Source organism: Diuraphis noxia, unplaced genomic scaffold (assembly GCF_037042655.1).
Source record: "Diuraphis noxia isolate RWA-SAM2 unplaced genomic scaffold, SU_Dnox_SAM2 contig0005, whole genome shotgun sequence".
In the NCBI taxonomy this organism is placed as follows: domain Eukaryota; kingdom Metazoa; phylum Arthropoda; class Insecta; order Hemiptera; family Aphididae; genus Diuraphis; species Diuraphis noxia.
Window position 1 is genome coordinate 38,501,375 of NW_028301715.1, and position 17,829 is coordinate 38,519,203.

General features: G+C 29.9%; 1 protein-coding gene across 2 annotated transcripts; it reads left to right on the top strand.

The window, feature by feature from the left end:
• The first annotated feature begins 1,463 nt into the window (after positions 1-1,463).
• Positions 1,464-16,368, top strand: upSET (SET domain-containing protein upSET). Of its 2 annotated transcripts, XM_015514139.2 has the most exons (20): positions 1,464-1,694; positions 1,754-1,879; positions 6,707-7,059; positions 7,129-7,316; positions 7,401-7,494; positions 7,578-7,758; positions 7,872-8,115; positions 9,623-9,670; positions 9,741-9,940; positions 11,437-11,741; positions 11,810-12,082; positions 12,153-12,389; positions 12,448-12,987; positions 13,048-13,211; positions 13,377-13,815; positions 13,878-13,998; positions 14,100-14,311; positions 14,372-14,758; positions 14,831-15,203; positions 15,588-16,368. In XM_015514139.2, exons 3-20 carry the CDS (start codon positions 6,730-6,732, stop codon positions 15,773-15,775), a joined length of 4,524 nt encoding a protein of 1,507 aa, XP_015369625.1. In that variant the 5' UTR covers positions 1,464-1,694; positions 1,754-1,879; positions 6,707-6,729; the 3' UTR covers positions 15,776-16,368. The 2 variants fall into 2 exon arrangements, with proteins under 2 accessions (XP_015369625.1, XP_015369624.1); XM_015514138.2 differs by lacking the exon at positions 1,754-1,879 and having other exon boundaries at positions 1,465-1,694.
• The last annotated feature ends 1,461 nt before the right edge of the window (positions 16,369-17,829 follow it).

The window sequence follows — 17,829 nt, forward strand, 5'->3', positions numbered from 1 at the left end:
TACATTACCAAATATTATTTAGTCGTTTCAGTATACTGTTAATTTATAGGCAAGGGTGTGATGCTCATTTAATCTCTGTTGTGCTAATATTCCAATGTACCTACCTACAATATTAAAATGTGAACAGTTTTCCACATTATTTGAAATTTTGTGAATTTTGAAGTTTAATCAATATTTATTTATTTATTTATAATTTATTAAATATTTGACATTATTTCCTTGCATGTTTCTACTTTTTTAGCTTCTCTAACATCTGAACCTTAAAAATAATTTAATCAATAATATTATATAATCCACATCCCATGGTATGAATAATAAAATTCATCCAAATTTTACATACTGGTTGCATAATATATACATAATGACTTATGATTCTTGTTTAAACATAAACAATTACATTAGAGTATAATATAATATAGACTGTATATAGGGGGGGGGGGGGCTAGTGGGCTGCAGCCCCTACCAAAATTACAGTCTCAACTGTTAAATATATAGTAGCCACTTTATGCTATATCATTATTGTTAGTTTTTATATATTATAGACCACCACAAAAATTATTTTTATATACTCTACTGAAAAAAGAGGTCATACAGTCAGAGCAATCCACAATCCTTTATTGTCTAAGATACTATTGTCTTGTTAGGGAGGAACGTATTGAAAAATAATCGCGAATGAAGCTCAAGACTCGATTATAATCATAATCATGAAATTGACTAAGGGCCGTTCTTACAATGTCCGGTTAAGTGTCGGTTAAGACTAACCGGTAGAATTCTATCGGTTAACTCATGATAAATTCTTCCGGTTAGTGTTATCAGGCACTAACCGAGCATTGTAAGAATGGCCCTTAGAGTTGTAATAAGTTTACTAAATTTATAAAAACATATATATAATTTCTTAATCAAAAATGTTAATTTGTAAATTGTATTTATATATAGGTTAAATGTATGTCAATTTAAATCCAAAACTACACATTTCACTAAAAGTAAATTTGAAAGATCATATTATTATCGTGTTATAAATCTGATATAATTTTATGAAGAAGAATAATTATTGTATCGGTACTATTCCACCATGATAAAATCAAAACTAACCAATCCTATGAGGTTACGAATACGCTTACAGGCAAATAGTTATACTGGATTAGTATGTTGTATTATGTATTACGGTTTTTGAGATTGAAAAATTAAAATAAACAGATTTATGCAGTAGTTTAGTTTTGTTCGTTCATAAGTTAAATTGAAATCATGAATGTTTTAATAATATTTATTTTAGAAGTTTTCAAAATTGCCACGTTTATTGAGCTTATCAAAGACGATAGAAAATGCGTTCATGGATAATTTAATCAATGATATCATGGAGTAAGTGATTTAATGCTGCGCCATTCGTACATTCCATGCTCCGCGCCGGTGGACTGGCGCATCCCCACTCCAACGCCTGTTCGTTCCCCCGGAATCGATGATGTTTTGTTATTCTTCGAGAACACGGACAAGATGGCCGATTAGGTTAAACGATAGTTTTTTAACGTTTTCATGTCGATAACACGTCGTTGTGCGCGTTTTAAATTAAATGTTAAACGAAATATCCGAGTGTACATCGCCGGCGATCAACTGTTACGTTCGACAAAGGCCGAGGCCTTCGCAATCAGATTTCCTGTACTCAATAAACCGACACGTTCGTAATGTTTACGTTCCAGGTACATGTACAAATTTAATTATTTACTTGACATTTACTCGAATGTTCGTGGGTTTCCAGTATGTAGTTGGTTTGAAAAAACAGTCCAACCTCAAGACACGTCCGTCAGTATTTGCTTGGAACTCGGTGGTCCCCGGCACCGGTGTTTGCGATGCAATTTTTCATCTGACGAAAACTGAAATGGCGGTATTTTCATTTTAACACTAAATTCACCTTTGCTTATCACTTATTTCCCGGTTAGCGCCGTTTTCCAAATATTGATTATCTGTCCATTTAAGTTGTCCACTCGCGTTTAACGATTCATCCGGGATTACAGGCCAGTGGTCACGAACAATTTTCAACCTATGAGTCTCACTGTTTTGGTACTAACACCATCAATTAGTAAACGTTGCAAACACAATACTGTAGGGTTTTCGTTTGATGAAAAATGTTTAAGAATTGGTTTTATAGCGTTTCGTCATTTAATTGGTTAGGAGCTAATTTTTAGTTTGTATTTTCATATTCTGAACAATAAATTGCTACTTGACATTTTAAAAGTTTTTGCTTATTCATGATGATATTGTGTAAATAGCTTTCCAATAATCCATCTATTTCATCAAAACATTAATATTTTATTTCAGTATTTGATTTGGCATAGTTTTTAGTTTTACTGCGTTCTATTATTAATTAAATTTCTATTAATCACACATTCATTTTATCCATTTCATTATTTATTTTTCTATTGAGTTTATTTATTTATATTATATAATGCATAAATTACAATAGTATAACCCAATAAGTTAGTCATTCAAACCTATAATTTTTCTTAAGTGTTCCATTTTTTTCACTTTAATAGCTGTTTTTTAATTTATATATAAATCCAATTTGGCAGATATCTAATTGATAGTTATTTTCTAGCTTCATTATATTTTAATTATTTAAAAAAAAATATTACATAAAAACAATGAACACAGTGTAATCGTAACTTTATATTCCTGTCTATCTCTATAGTGAAATATTTTAGTTCTATTAGTTTATCTATTTTTAGTATCGTAAAACTTAGTTTAGGATGTTTATTTAATAAGTAGTCAAATTCTTTATTTTTATCATTCATGTTACCTTACCATTTTTCTCTTGTTCTGTTGAGTAACTTTGGAAAATTTATAAAACTACCTTTTTGAGCATTAATATTCAATAGCATGTAGGTACTTTGTACTTTTTTAAAGATAAAATTATTTACATCCACCTATAAACTGAAGTAAGTGGTGAATTAGTATTAAGTATTTATTTATCAGTGTTAATTTTTTTATCACAATGACTGACAATGTTGTTTTCTCATTTACATAATATATTACTAGCAGATGCACGCTTTTATATTTCCAGAATCTATAGTAAAACTAATATTATATAGATAACAATATAATTTACAATTGATAAAAAAAAATACCATTTATGTTCTTGTTATTGATAATATAAAGACTACTTTAATTTTCAAGTTATTTTAACATTTTTGTCCTGTAACCAACTGTTTAGATAATGATAGAACTATTTTAATACAATTTTAGATACTTATTTATACAATTATGTTAAGGTGTTTATATTCAAAGAAATTTAACAACGTTCTAGACAGGTTATAAATTATTAATTAGGTTCATGAAACCTTATCCATAGGTCACATTAATATTATTCTTTTTGTGTATAAACTTTTTTAATATTGCCTATTTATCAGTTAAATCTAGTCTAATGTGTAAAAGAATTATTACATACATTTTCTATAAATAACAAGTTTTTGAGATTACTTTTATTCATTGTTATTGCTTTTTTGATAAAAATTGACACGTTGTAGAAGTTCTATCTTTTCTGCATCATGATATTCGATGATGATAATAGTGATAATAATACAAAATATACTATATAGGGAATCATCAAATAAAAAATGTATTAAGCATTTCTTTTTCCCGCCAAAAAAACCTAACCTAACTGTAATTTGACACTTTTTTTTAAGGTCCTATTGCGTTCGATTAACTTTTCTGTATTATTATAATATTTCTTTCATGATATATTAATGTATTCGGTACCGGCCGCACAATGTCTGCCGATCATTTTTCGCCTACCGACCGACCTTTAGCGTAGAAAAATTAGAATGGAAGAAGTTGCAAGCGATCCCAAATAACGAAGGAAAAGAATAGACGCGTATGCTCGATACAAATACAACGATAAACGTCAATTTGATGTTAGTCTTCAATTTTTTTTCTCGACATCCGTTTTCCTTTTTTGTCGGCGAAACCTCGTTGCACGTGGTCAGACACTTAAACAATGCCTCGCGCATTGCAGACACGGATCTCGAAATCTTATGCCACAAACTTACGATTCCTCAAACAAAAATAATAACAATAATAATCGACCATGATACTATGATAGTAGCCCGTAATAAGCTGTTATATCTTAAATGAACGTTGTTACTGTAGTAGTGGTGGTGGTGCGGTGCCGTCATATCACGCGAGTCTCGCCGAACTCGGAAGCGCGCGCGCACACAACAGCGCGTGTAGTGTTGTTCGTCGGTGCCGACGGTGCATCCCACTGTCGTGCCCCCGATGGGCGATAATCCACGATAGGCCGTCGGCGGATTCCGTTGCGTTTGTAAGTGGGGGGTAGCCACACTAGGCCGGTAACACGACGCCCTACCCATCTGCGCGCGTAAAAATACTGCATTTGGTGCGTGCGGGCGCTGCGCTTACGATACACGGCGGTGATAATAATAATAATAATAATAATGTGAATTGTGAATGTGATACACGTCGTCTGCTCGGTCTGCATTCCCGGGTATAGTCGAATGCTCGAATGCGCACGCGCATCTGAGTTGGGTATTTTGCAGCACCTCTACTGCACCGACGTGTGCAAGCGTATTCCCGATGCCAAAATTATAATAATATGTTCCCTATCATTACGACTCACAGTATAAGAATTCTTTGTAAAAAAACTATCAAGGTTTATCTAATCTGATTACTATTACCATTGAGTATAGATATCTATACTCAATGCTATTACGTTTATAATTTAACCTGATAGATTTCCATTAAATTTGTCAATACCCAAAAAATTAGGTTTTTACAATTATTGAACACAATTATTGAATTATACCACAGTTACATATTTAACTGTGAACAAAAGGCCTTTAGTCTTTAAAGTTGATCAAATGCTTAGATTGAAAATTCGCACACTTTGTTTTTATTAATCATAAATTTATTATTCTTTGTATATCACATCAACTCATTTTGAGGTGTTGAATGTTGATAATAACTTAATTGAATTCATATTAATTGAAACATTATAATCCTTTATTCCTTTATCATAGTTTTTTTAACCAGTGGGTACGGAATGCATTGGTAGTTGTGCTAGTATTTTCTTATTGTCGCGGCAATATACTCAATTATAATATTATATTATTATATAAATGTATTATTATAATGTTGTTCAGTCGCTTCGTTGTCGGATGCGCACGCATACCGCCGGCCGGCTACCATTCCCCCCAAAGCACCCCATCATGGGCCCCATCCGTGTAAACCGCCGCTTCGGCCTTGCCACGGTATAGCCGCGAAGCGGCGCGTTTTTGTTTCGCTTTAGCTTACTACGTCTCCGTCCTATCCTTGCCTGTCATCAGTTGATGATAATAATAATAATGAATATAATGAAATATTATTATCTTCCCTGCCCCACCACACACTGTATTGTGTTTTGAGGTTTTAACAGAAATAATAATTGATGGACTGCAATAAAAAAAAAAATATTGATATTCGTTTTATGCGATTTGAAAGTATTCTAAACACGACTAATGTTATCATAGTCATATTTAAATTTCCGTTATATTATTATTATTACCAACTAATAATCGAGTTTGGTGTATTTTTGTTTGTTAGTTTATTTTTTTCGAATCGAACATTGATTTGCACTTTCTCTATCACCCCTCTCTATCTCACACTATTTACTTTTCTATTCTTCCAATCCTCTTGAATACTATCATATATCTTTCTATTTTAAGAAATATATTCATGAACGTTTAAAATTTATATAGTTGGATTTGTCAACAGTAATTTTTGTCTGCAAATTTTTGGTGTTGATTTCCCGCCAATATTATTTATTGCCAACCTATTATGTTAATGTTTCGCCGAAAACTTTTTGATTACTAGTCAACAACTAACTATTATAGGTAAAGCATATTAAGTTTCGTATAGCCTAAATGCTACGTAAATACGTAATATAATATTTGAAAACTGATATCTTTTGAACCATTTTAATTTAAACAAAATATTATTAATTAGACTTAGTTCCCTCATTAAACTATAACTAGTGCTTAAATAACTTTCCTTTTTAGGATGCACTACTTACCAATTATTTATTTTGAGATTCAAAATATTCTAGAATTTCAAACTTTATTTGTTTTGACTTTTAATTACCTAAACATCAAATTATTAATATCTGATAATTAACTACAACTATTAATACCATGTATCATTTAAATCTGTTTTCAGTAATAATATTTCTTCATAAATTTAAATATTTAAAAAAAAATAAAAATAGGAATTGTATTGATTGTATTTGTATAATATTATTCTATGAATATATCGTTATTTTTAAACTATGATATATTATGTTTTTTTTTATTTGCTTATTTCTAAGTGCTGCATATCATATACTCTTGATTTGATAATTTTGTATACGTTAAAAATTAGTTAATTATATATTTGTCAAAAAATAATGATAATAATAAGTTTTCAATGTATTTTAGTAAAAATTTCCTAAAACTTATAATATTCTTATTATTTATTATTCTAATATGATATAACTGTTAAAATGATTGTAAATGAATTGGTTAAACTATAAGTTAATAAAGATAATTGGTAATATATTATGAGTTATGACTATAAATTGTCTACCTTAAGTTAATTAGATAACTTTTAAATAACAATGTACTATTAACCTAACATTATTAGTTGTATGTAATTTTATATATTTAATGAAGATTTTAATTTTTAGGATAGAGCTAAAGTGAGTTGGTGATGGAATCGGATGGTAACGTCAGGACACCGGGAAGCGCCGCTTACTTTCTTGTAGGTTCGAGTCGCGTGCCATGTGGTCCAGCTGTCTCTGGCCAGTTGACCATTCCTGTTGGACGGCCTGTGTCCAATCAGGATGTGTCAGGACCCAGTCTCATCGTTCAGATGACACCATCCCGCAGTCAAACACAAGATCACCATGCACGTGCCACTATGGTGCGCACATCAAATCAACCAGTCACCATGCACCGTTTCCCTTTGCAGCTCAATCATGCCAGCGCCAATCATATACTATCACCAAATCAACACTTCAAACAAATACCTGTTTATCAGGTAATAATTAATACTTTTAATTTCCTAAACACAGTATTATTATTTCAGTTTTTTATTTATTATTAATAGAGAAATACCAGTTCCATTCAAATGGAATCGGTTCGAAAAAATGTTTTTGTTTCAACTCAAGTTGCCTCACCGCAACAACCTTACAGTCGAGTTGGTTTAACACCTCATATGTTAATGACATATATGCCACCTCGTAATCGTCAATCAAATAATCAACGATCTCGTGTTATGCCAGTAAACCGGCATAAGTATGTTTACACTATATACAAACTGTTTTAATTTTTTTTAAATAATTATTAAATTAATTTAAATATTATTAATTTTCTTATTAGCCATACGTTAAGACGAGATCATTGCCCTAGTGATGATGAATTATTGGAAGTAACTGAACATAGACCAGTATACGATGCAAAAAAACCTGCAGAGGTTAGTAATTTGTCATTGATTCATCTTTTAATTAAGATGTTATATAAAATTGAAAATCATAATTACATGAACATTTTTCATAGTTAATTAAAGTGGAACACAACTATTGTATTGTTCCAAGAGTGTCACCTCAACGGACAAACCAAATTAATGGTTTAACGTCTACAATAAATGTTACTTCTGGTCCATCTTGTATAGTATCACCTACAGTTTCACAGATACCACCACAAACTCAATACAATGCCGTAAATAATAATAATAAAGGTAAATAAAAATATACAATGAATTTAATCAATAATAAATAATTATATTAAAATGTATGTAATTCTTTCTTATTCAATAACTATATATTTCTAAATTCTGTCATTTTTATTTAGTTATCCAAAAGTCAGTAAGTATTCCAAATAATGTGCCAATACCAACATCTGAATCCTTACAATCATTGCAACCATTGCAATCATTGGTAAAGCATGAACCACAAGTTCAAGTGGAAAGTGAATTGAGCGCTAGCGATCATGATCTCGATGGCCAAGGTGAAGAAACTGATACAGCACCAGAGGCTGTTGCCGAAGGCAAAGATAATATTAAGTCAGAAGAACCTGCAGTGACACGATGTATTTGGTAAGTTTTTAAATCTCCAGAATATTCTATTAGTGAATAAGATTTCATTTTCTGAGAATAATTCTAAACTTTCTTTTATGAATATTAAGACTAAGTTTTTATTCAGTGGGAAAACAAGTTTTTTCAAATTTGTTTTATATCTGGAACTCTAGGTTTTTTTTGCATTTAATATATTAATTTTGTAGTGTTCATTAATGTTAATTGAATATTGTAATGATTGATGGATTTATTATTGATTAAATTGCACAACTAATGGTTTAAATATTATTAAACATAAATTATTATGAATGAATTTCTCATAGAGATAAGCCTTTTTTAACCGTTTAGTTTCCATCAATAAATAAATGTTGTACATTTTATCATTATTGCATTTACCTATCAAGTGTTGCTATTGTATTGAAATAATACTGTATTATTCTAAGTTTAGTCTATTTTGGAAATTAAAAGATAAAATTATAACTGTTTTAGTCATAAACTTATGTTTATTAACATGTTGACTGCCTTGTTACCACAGGCAGTCATTTATAATTCTCAAATTGTGTACTTGGTTGGCTACCTTCAGTGAATATGGTTTTAAGTATTAACTTATCTATACCACTTCAATAATTTATTAAAAATAGCTCAGTGGTGTAGTGAGAATTATTACGATTTATTTGGTGTATAAACATATTTTTTTTTTACTAAGAGGACGCCACACCCGCTTGTGTTGTCTTCGTCGTACAAGTGCGTAGCATAGCAAATTTTACGCTCAGCAGATCACGATTATCTCCGTTAATTTAAAATTTTGAGTGAAGTAACCTATTATAAAAATTAAATGCATAACCAAGGGCATCTCATAGGCTTTTTAATTTTAAACTGAGTTATGAATATTTTTAGATATAAAAACAATTTTAAATTTTAAAATACGCTATAACTCGCTTAAAAATTAAAATATAATAAAAAGCCCATCATGCATCCCATGTGTGACCATTGATGGCATTACATACACCTACAGATAATGTTATTGTGTGTTGAGCAATATATTATTTATAAAAAGTCCATTATGGTTTAAATTTCCCCACATGAGTTATATTTGTCTCATGTGCACAATTCCAATACTTTTCATTTAGCTTTTTTAGTTTTAGTATTAAAGTAAATTTGCCTATTATTCAACTTTCAAGTGAATAACAGTGTATGTGATTTATTAAAGATATTTTGATGTTTTAATGTTAAAGAGAATTATGTGCATTTTTAAATTGTATTATTATTAACACACTATTAACTACTTTTATTATTAAAATATCAAAAAATTACTTCCAATAAACCACTGAAAATCTCACATACCTTAGGTATGGTTATAAGATTTAAATACATTTTATTTTTAAAACTAGCAAAGGTTTAACAGAATTACTGAAGATAAATGATATGTAACATACCTTTAACATGGTGACAACAACCAATTTTTTATTATTACTTATTTTAACTAAATTTCGCTGTTTAATTGGTTCAATATTTTGTTTTATTTTAGTGAAATGGAACATGATGATGGTTTTATGATAAGCTGTGACAAATGCTTGTAAGTATTTTTGATTGTATGTGTGCATGTTATTTTAAATGTTAAAAATTAAATTAAATATGATTATTAGAGTTTGGCAACATGTCGATTGTGTGTTGGAGAGTAGAAATAATCTGCCGGAAGAATATTTATGTGAACGTTGTTCACCAAGGCCTTTTAATAAAGAAGCAGCAGCAGCTTTACAGCAAATGAAATTGGCTAAAAGAATAGCGATGGCTTCAGCATCACATTTACAACATTCAAGTGACTCTGATCTCTCTTCAGAACTAGGTAATTAGTTTTAAATATTTAAAATTAATTAATTAAATATATTATTGCGTTTAAGTTAATAGACTATCGTTCAAGTAATTTTAATATAAAGTCTAATAAAAAAATGCATTTTTAAAAATATTTTATAGATGCCTGCGCTATAAGTAAAGTACTTAAAACATAATTTATTTTATTTTTTCAATATCAAATTTATTTTTATTTTTAAAACAATTCAAAATTGTCAATTTGCAAATCTAATTTTAGATTAATTTTAATGGTATGAATGTTCATTTAAGTTGCTTTAAAAAATAAAATAGATACTTTTTGGAATTAATTATTTAAAACGCTTTAACTTTTGTGAATGTATATTTTAGTTGAGAAGAGAATGCTACTCCTTCTTATATCTGAATGAACAAGTTAGATAGTTTTGTACCGAATTTCATCTACCCTATGTAATTATGACTATCGCAAATTCCCCACTCATGGCAACAACAGGGCTAGGTGTAAGAATCTCCGTGAGTGGACGCGTTTTGATTGCTGCCCATTAGCAATCTCTCACTGGCTGGAATATGGTATTAACTTTTATTTGCCCGGTCTTTCTGTTATATCATGGATATGTATAGATAAAATCTATAAATAAATCTGTTCATTCAGACATTAGGCAAACCATTTATTAGGTTGAAGGGGGTTAAAAAGTGGAAATCTTCTATACAGTGAGTTTAAGTTACTTTCCAAATCTGAATAATTTACTTATATATCAATAATTTTTGTAAATTGATTGTTTTGTATAAATTACATACTGGTTTATGAATTACTCCAATATTGTTTATAATAAATCAATTTGGTGAACCTAGATACTGAGAATAGCGAGAACAGTGTTTTTTAAAATATACTATAAATTATTCTAATATCTATTGAGACATTTTCCCCAGAGGTTACAGAGGGGTGACATAAATTAGTATGTGTGGTTCTGAGAAAGCCTTGGGTAAATGATGACTTGCAATAATAGCTCACTTCCCTCCCTTGCTGTACAATACTTAGAATATTATACAATTTATCATAAAATAATGTATATTAAGAGGATGTGTTATCTTCATCTTACAAGTGGCATTATATAGTAAATTTTATGTTCAGCAGGACACGTGTAGCTCTGTTTGATTAAAAATTAGAGTGATTGACCTCTTATAAAATTTAAAGGTATGATTGTTATATAGACAACCTCATATACTTTAAATTTAATATTAAAAGCATATGAGGTTCTCTAGATAATAATCTTACCTTTAAATTTTATAAGAAGTCAGTTCACTATAATTTTTAAGCCAACGGAGCTACTCGTGTTCTGCTGAACGTAAAATTTACCATATAATGCACTTTTAAGACGGAGACAACACTACAGATTTCATGTCCTCTTAAGTAAAATATGGTAATCTGTATCCTATTTAAAAAGTGTTTGTAATTCCTATCGATTTTATGTTGTTTACAACGTACTCAATATTTGTATTATTTTAATTTTGCAGATATGCCAATAGAGCGTACCAATATTCAAAACAAAAGAAAAAAATATAAGAGCAGACAAAAAAACACTCCTAAACGAAAGCCAAATGGTTTGCCATCATCTCAAATGAAACAACGTCGGAAAAGTGGTCCTTCACCTGGTCCAAGGAAAAAAGGTTCAATGACTCCTGAAAAGAAGGCATTGGCTGAAGAGCGTAAAAAAATGTTAATTAAACGTAAAGAAATGCTATTGGAAAAAAAACGAATGGCAGCAATGGACAAAAAAAAGAAAGTAATTCAAGAAAAGAAAATAATTCAAAAAAAAAAGGTAAATTATACATTTAATTTATACAAATCAATATATTTAGATAATTCATATATTTAAATTAATTATAGATGATTGATTATTCTTCTGATGATGAGCCAAAACCATTTAAAGCTGACAAACCAAACAAACATACTAAATCTAATATTGAACAACCTGTTGATCAGTTGCGAAATTGGATTGATAAATATGAAGAAGCAGTTACTAATCATTATTCTCAAGAATTGCGTGCTCGTTTATCAGCAATTAAACCAAATGGCAGCGTGACAAGTGGTGAACTTCGTACCCCAGTAAAGATTCCTATTAGTAGGACAAAAATTTCCTTACTTCCTAGTGGGATAAAAGTGTGTATATTATATTTATTTTATGTATTAAAGTATAGATTCATGTCAATTTCTAAATTATTTTTAACAGATGTTAGTCAGTAGTTCAGTATTAACTAACAATCAGCCAATAATTGAAGTTCGAGGAAAATTTACTTGGACTGGCTCTTTAGCATACAAAGATCCTATACCCAATCGAACAGACCCTTATGTATTTTTTTATGTGGTTCGATTTTCTACGGATTGTGATATAGAAGTCTGTGTTGATTGTCGTACATATGGTAATGATGCACGTTTTGTTAGACGCTCGTGTAAACCAAATGCAGAGGTAAAATAATTGCACAATTATTCATTAAAACATTTTTTAATTAATTTTAATTTTTTAGCTAAAACATTATATTGAAAAAGGTTCGATACATTTGTACATAGTGGCAAATCGATATATTGAAAAAAATACTGAAATTACCATTAATCACCAAGCTCCAGCTCCATTCAAACAATGTAATTGTGGAGATTCATCAACATGTACAGCTTCGATAAGCCCAATACCTCCTATAACTACACCTCCTATCCCTGTTGTACCAAAAAGTTCTTCTTCTTCACCATTGATAGATCCAACTGTTAGTAATTCTTCAGATGATGAAAATAAACCTCAAAGAAACAAAAGGACTAGACAACAGAGAAATTTGAAGAAACCAATTAAGAAAATGATGAAAAGAACATTACCTAAGGTTGATACACCTCCTCCACCTCAATCGCCACCTTTACCTCCACAACTACCACCACCTCTTCCACCTGTTAAAAGTAAAGAACCTAATGGACCGGGTAGGCCTAGAAGTCCTGTCAAAAAAGTCGAAACTAGTCCTGAACCTGATCATAAATCCAATAACAATGATAATAAACTGGTGAAAAGATTAAATGAGATGGTAATCACTTTGTAATATCTAAATCATTAAATATTTTTTAACCATTATTTAATTTTATAGTCTAGGGAAGAAAGAAAAATGGTAGCTATAATGAAAGCTTTTGAAAGAATGGAAAAAAAGGAAGCTCGAAAACAAGAATCAAGGACACATAAGGATACAGATTCTTTCAATAATTCTTCACCCCATAATCTAAATAGAAACCGAGTTCGGAAAAGTGTTGTGAAGTAAGTAATAATATATAATATGTTTTATTCTATTATTATTCTATCATAATTTACACATAGATACTTTAAATTTTAGTCTTAATGGCTAATATTATACTAGTATTAGGTTTTCAAGCTTAATAATCAATAATTAAAATGTCTCATGTATAATTATTTTTTTAACAGAAGAAAACAGCGGCCATCTAATAAAAGCAGTCGCTCAAAATCAACAAGAACAAACAGACCTCAACGTAGAGTATCTGCAATTTCATCTCGTACCTATAATAGTTCATCAGATGAAGACGACAATAACAATGATGATGATGAAGAGGAGGAGGAGGAAGAAGAGGACAGAAAAGGTCGTTTATTGACCAAAAAACGTGTTCAGAACCGTTGTAAATTTTCAGTGCGCTTTCAACACAGGCCATCTCATTCATCTATCCCTCGGTCTATGTTACGGCGATCACCACACAGTAGTCTACTAAATACTCCCATTAAAATGGATAGTGAAGAAGCTAGTGGTAGTGAAGGAACTCCTCCGGCCCCGTTATCTAACACATGTATGTTAGTAGCTGCTGCAGTTGGACCACTGGCTCCAGGTTTCAAATTTCCCAATACAAAAAAAGTAATTTTCTATTATTAATTTATAGTTAATTTTTTATTTATTTAAAATTTTATATTGTTTAGGATTTTGTTAACTCATGGGTGAAGTCTGAAGGAAATTCTCCAACTGGAAGTGAAGACTTCAAACTAGGTGAATCAGGTTGTGCAAAAAAAAGGTGGCTACAACAAGCTATTAGTGAACAAGGTATTGATAAATATTAATTATTTTAAGATTATGTTTAAGAGATCATAGTATCTAAATATATTTTTTTAATTATGAATTTGAATCATTGATTTTCATTTTAGATTCAGTTGGTGGAATTAGTAATGGGGATCAACAAGTAGGTCCATTGAAAAAACGAAGAATGGCTAGGGAATCTATGTCTGATTGTCCATCACCAACAGTTTCTGGCTCAGGACATATGAATTTTGCTGATGACGACGTTATTGAAGATGAAGAAGTAGAGCAAGCATCACGTAACATCGCATCAATTGACTCCAAATTAGCCATATTCGAGGTAAATAAAATATTTAAAAAAATAATAAAATTAAACATTTACTTATTTAATTTTTTTCAGAACAAAAGTATGCCATTAATTGATTTGCAAAAGTCATCTAACACAGTAGCACTAGTTGAATCATTCTTAGGAGAATTTAAACCAGATGATGAAAGTGCAGCAGAACCTGCTACACAAGCCAAGCCTAATATAAAAATATTGACTGACATCAAAAATGAAGCAGATGATAATCCTCAGTCAACCCAAGAAACTTTAATCAATAACATAAATGATTCAGTATCCAAAAAACATGAAGATGAAGTTTCAAATCAGCCAGATACTACTGATGTTTGTCTGCCAGTTAATAAACCTAATGAGACTACAAAAGAATCTATTGAAGAAATTATGCCTGTCAAAGAACAACCCCCTGCTTCCCCACCACCACCTCCTCCACCAGTCAAACGAAAGGTAAGGTTATATTAAGATTATTATAATTTCTACTAACCTCATTAACTAAACATTTATTATTATGTATTTCAGCTTTCATTATCTGAGTACAGAAGGCGTAAAGAATCACAAGCATCAATCGCCAAAGAAAAAGATGTTGATTCTGGAGTCAGTGACACTCGACCATCGCCATCTGTATCTCCTACTACAACTCTTGCTGCTTATGAAGAGATTACTCAACAAGTTATAGCCAAATCACTTGAATTAGAATCAAAATTGGCATTGCAATCTACCCCATCTTTATTTGAAAAAACTATATCCAAAGAAGAACCAAAACAATGGGAAAACCTAAATGATAGGTTAAGGAGACAATTTGGAGTCAATATCACAGAAGACTTACCAAAAAGACATCCAAGATTGTCACCTCCACCTGAATATATACCTACACCTATTGAGTCTTCACGATGTAAGATATTTGAAATGAATTAAACCCTTGAATTATAATATTTCAAAAAAAAAAAAGATAAAGATTATATTGTATTTATGAAACTTTCTAACTTTTCACCTCTAATTAGTCTCTAGCTTCAAAGTTTGATACTAGAATTAAAACAAGATTCAATTTTCTCTAACATGAAAACAAAAAAAATTAAATTTACCGATTGTCAGTTTTTCATTTTTTATTTTAATGTTGATCATTTTTTTCGCCATCTAATTTCATTCAATGTTAATCATGCAACTTAATTTATGTATAAAAATTTTCACCATCTTGGTAATAATGATAATTCTATACATTACAAATAAACGAAAATACGTAGATAAATTTTATATTTATTAAAATTGCTTGTTTCAGATTCATATTACCACCGCTCAGATGAGCAACTCTATTCTTGCTCGAAAGAGGATTTATTGTTACCATCAGCCGCTGTCCATGACAATGGTCCTCCAAAGCTTTTTAGTCCTCCATCACAAGCGTACTTTTCTACAATGTTTTTTAGACAGCCACCACCCCCGCCCCCTCCACCACCGCCCCCTGTATGATTCACTGTTGTATTTCACAACAAATGCAATACACATTACACACCAATAAATGTTTATAATGTTAATTGATAATAATAATGTATAGATTATTTTTTAAATCTACTCAACTAAAATTAATATATATTTTTCTTCTAAAATGTAAATTAAAATAAAAACACCAAAGTAGTGTTTTTGTGTAAATAGGTTTATTTTTTCCTTCCATTGTCTTTTTGTTAAAATTTCATTGCTTTCAATTGAAATGAAACGGTACAATTAAGTTAATTACTTTTATAATAATTATTTATAATTTTATAAAAAAAAAGTTAAAAATTATAAAAATTTTGTTACATATTAATATTTAAATGATCAGATGCTTTAAAAAATGTAATATATTTTAATTATTAGAATGCTGTTTTTACATTTTGAATATTATTAATTCAAATTATTGATAAGTGAATAAGTCTAAAGAAATTTATAATATACATTTATTTCTTTTTTATGTTTGTATATTTAGTTATTTAATGATGAATGTTATTTAAAAAAAATTATTATGATTATTATGTATAAATACAGATATTTTTTGAATAAAAATAAATAGGTAAAAATTATAAATATGATGATAGATATATATTATTACTGTAAAATAAATTGTTTAGATTGTAAAGTTTAATATTTTTGTGCAAATTTCAATATTAATAAAAAAACGTTTTGAAAAAATTATATATATGTCTACTTCCAGATACTGAGTGGAGCAATGAGTTTACTGATTTCAAAATAATATGTATTTACTTTTTATTTTTGTGTCTATGTACATCAGCCTTTGTGGGGTTAGGTTAGAAAAATGTGTATAATGTATTCTGTACTATCTAGCAAGTAGTCTTATTTATTAGTATTTAGTAGGTACACACTTCTCGAATCTGTAGAGCACACTTTAAATTTTGGATTACACACTTTGTGTCGGGGTTCACTAAAAAATAGGGCCTGATGTAGATGCCTTATGTGATTTAAATACAATATTTTTACCTTAGGATCGTCATAGCAATCTTAACATTTTCTTATTTTTATATGAAAATTATGTTAATTGTTTTTAACTACATTACCTACCATAGACCTTGTTGTTTGGGGTACATACAATGTAATTTTTTATAGTTTTTACTAAATTGAAATAATTATAAAAAAATCAATTAACTTTAATGATAAATTAAAATATGATATTATTTATTATCTTCAATCAGTCTAATCTAGGGAGCAATATTGATCATACTTCATATTATTATTTACTTATTGTAACTTAACAAGTTTAAAATAGGTATCTTGAATGTCTTTCCTGCTGCATGTAGGTAGTAGTAGCATCTGCTCAAAGTGCTGAAGAAAATTGATCCATTAGTGAGTCTGAAGTCTATTGTCCGAAGTGCTGGAGGTCGATCAAGGGTTGTACAAACCGCAAAGGTTGTCTCTCATATCCATCCAGTTCTACAGACAAATAGGATACTTAAGCTCCTCCATATCCACAACAAAAGGCACGCAACAGGGCTGACCCTCTTGCGACGTAGCTGAAAGCAACCATACCCAGTCAACACCAATGTCGTGGGTTAAGTAATACTGACCTTCAAATTACTCATCAAACAAGTACTATAAATAATCTTTATAGATTTTGCTCTTGGATAATAAGATCACATTTGAGTTTAACTGTAGTGTACTCAAAAGCTTTGGTTGAAGTACACTCAACACCTGTTAGGTACTACTATACTATACAGCAGAGTGAGTACCCTATATTATTTGTATTTACTATTTACCTATGATTCCACATTTTTCTAAAACAGATATATTAAACTTTTTAATAACCACTGTTTTCAACGAAAATTTTAGATTGACATAGAGTGGTTTAAACTGAATCCAATGTGCCGAACAAACTTTTTAAAAATATTTTTGTTGAATACATAATATTAAAAACAGCTAGAGTATTCTCCTTCAGTCTTCTGCCTTCAAAAATACAGGATTTAAAAATAAATACTCTAGCTGTTTTTAATTCTGTATTTTTGAAGGCAGAAGACTGAAGAAGCCAAGAGGGTCAT

Excerpts from the sequence above, each read along its gene's own strand:
- upSET (XM_015514139.2), top strand. The coding sequence starts at position 6,730 with ATGGAATCGGATGGTAACGTCAGGACACCGGGAAGCGCCGCTTACTTT. Across the intron at positions 8,116-9,622 it reads GCAGTGACACGATGTATTTG|TGAAATGGAACATGATGATG; the intron begins GTAAGTTTTTAA and ends GTTTTATTTTAG. Across the intron at positions 11,742-11,809 it reads AAATAATTCAAAAAAAAAAG|ATGATTGATTATTCTTCTGA; the intron begins GTAAATTATACA and ends AATTAATTATAG.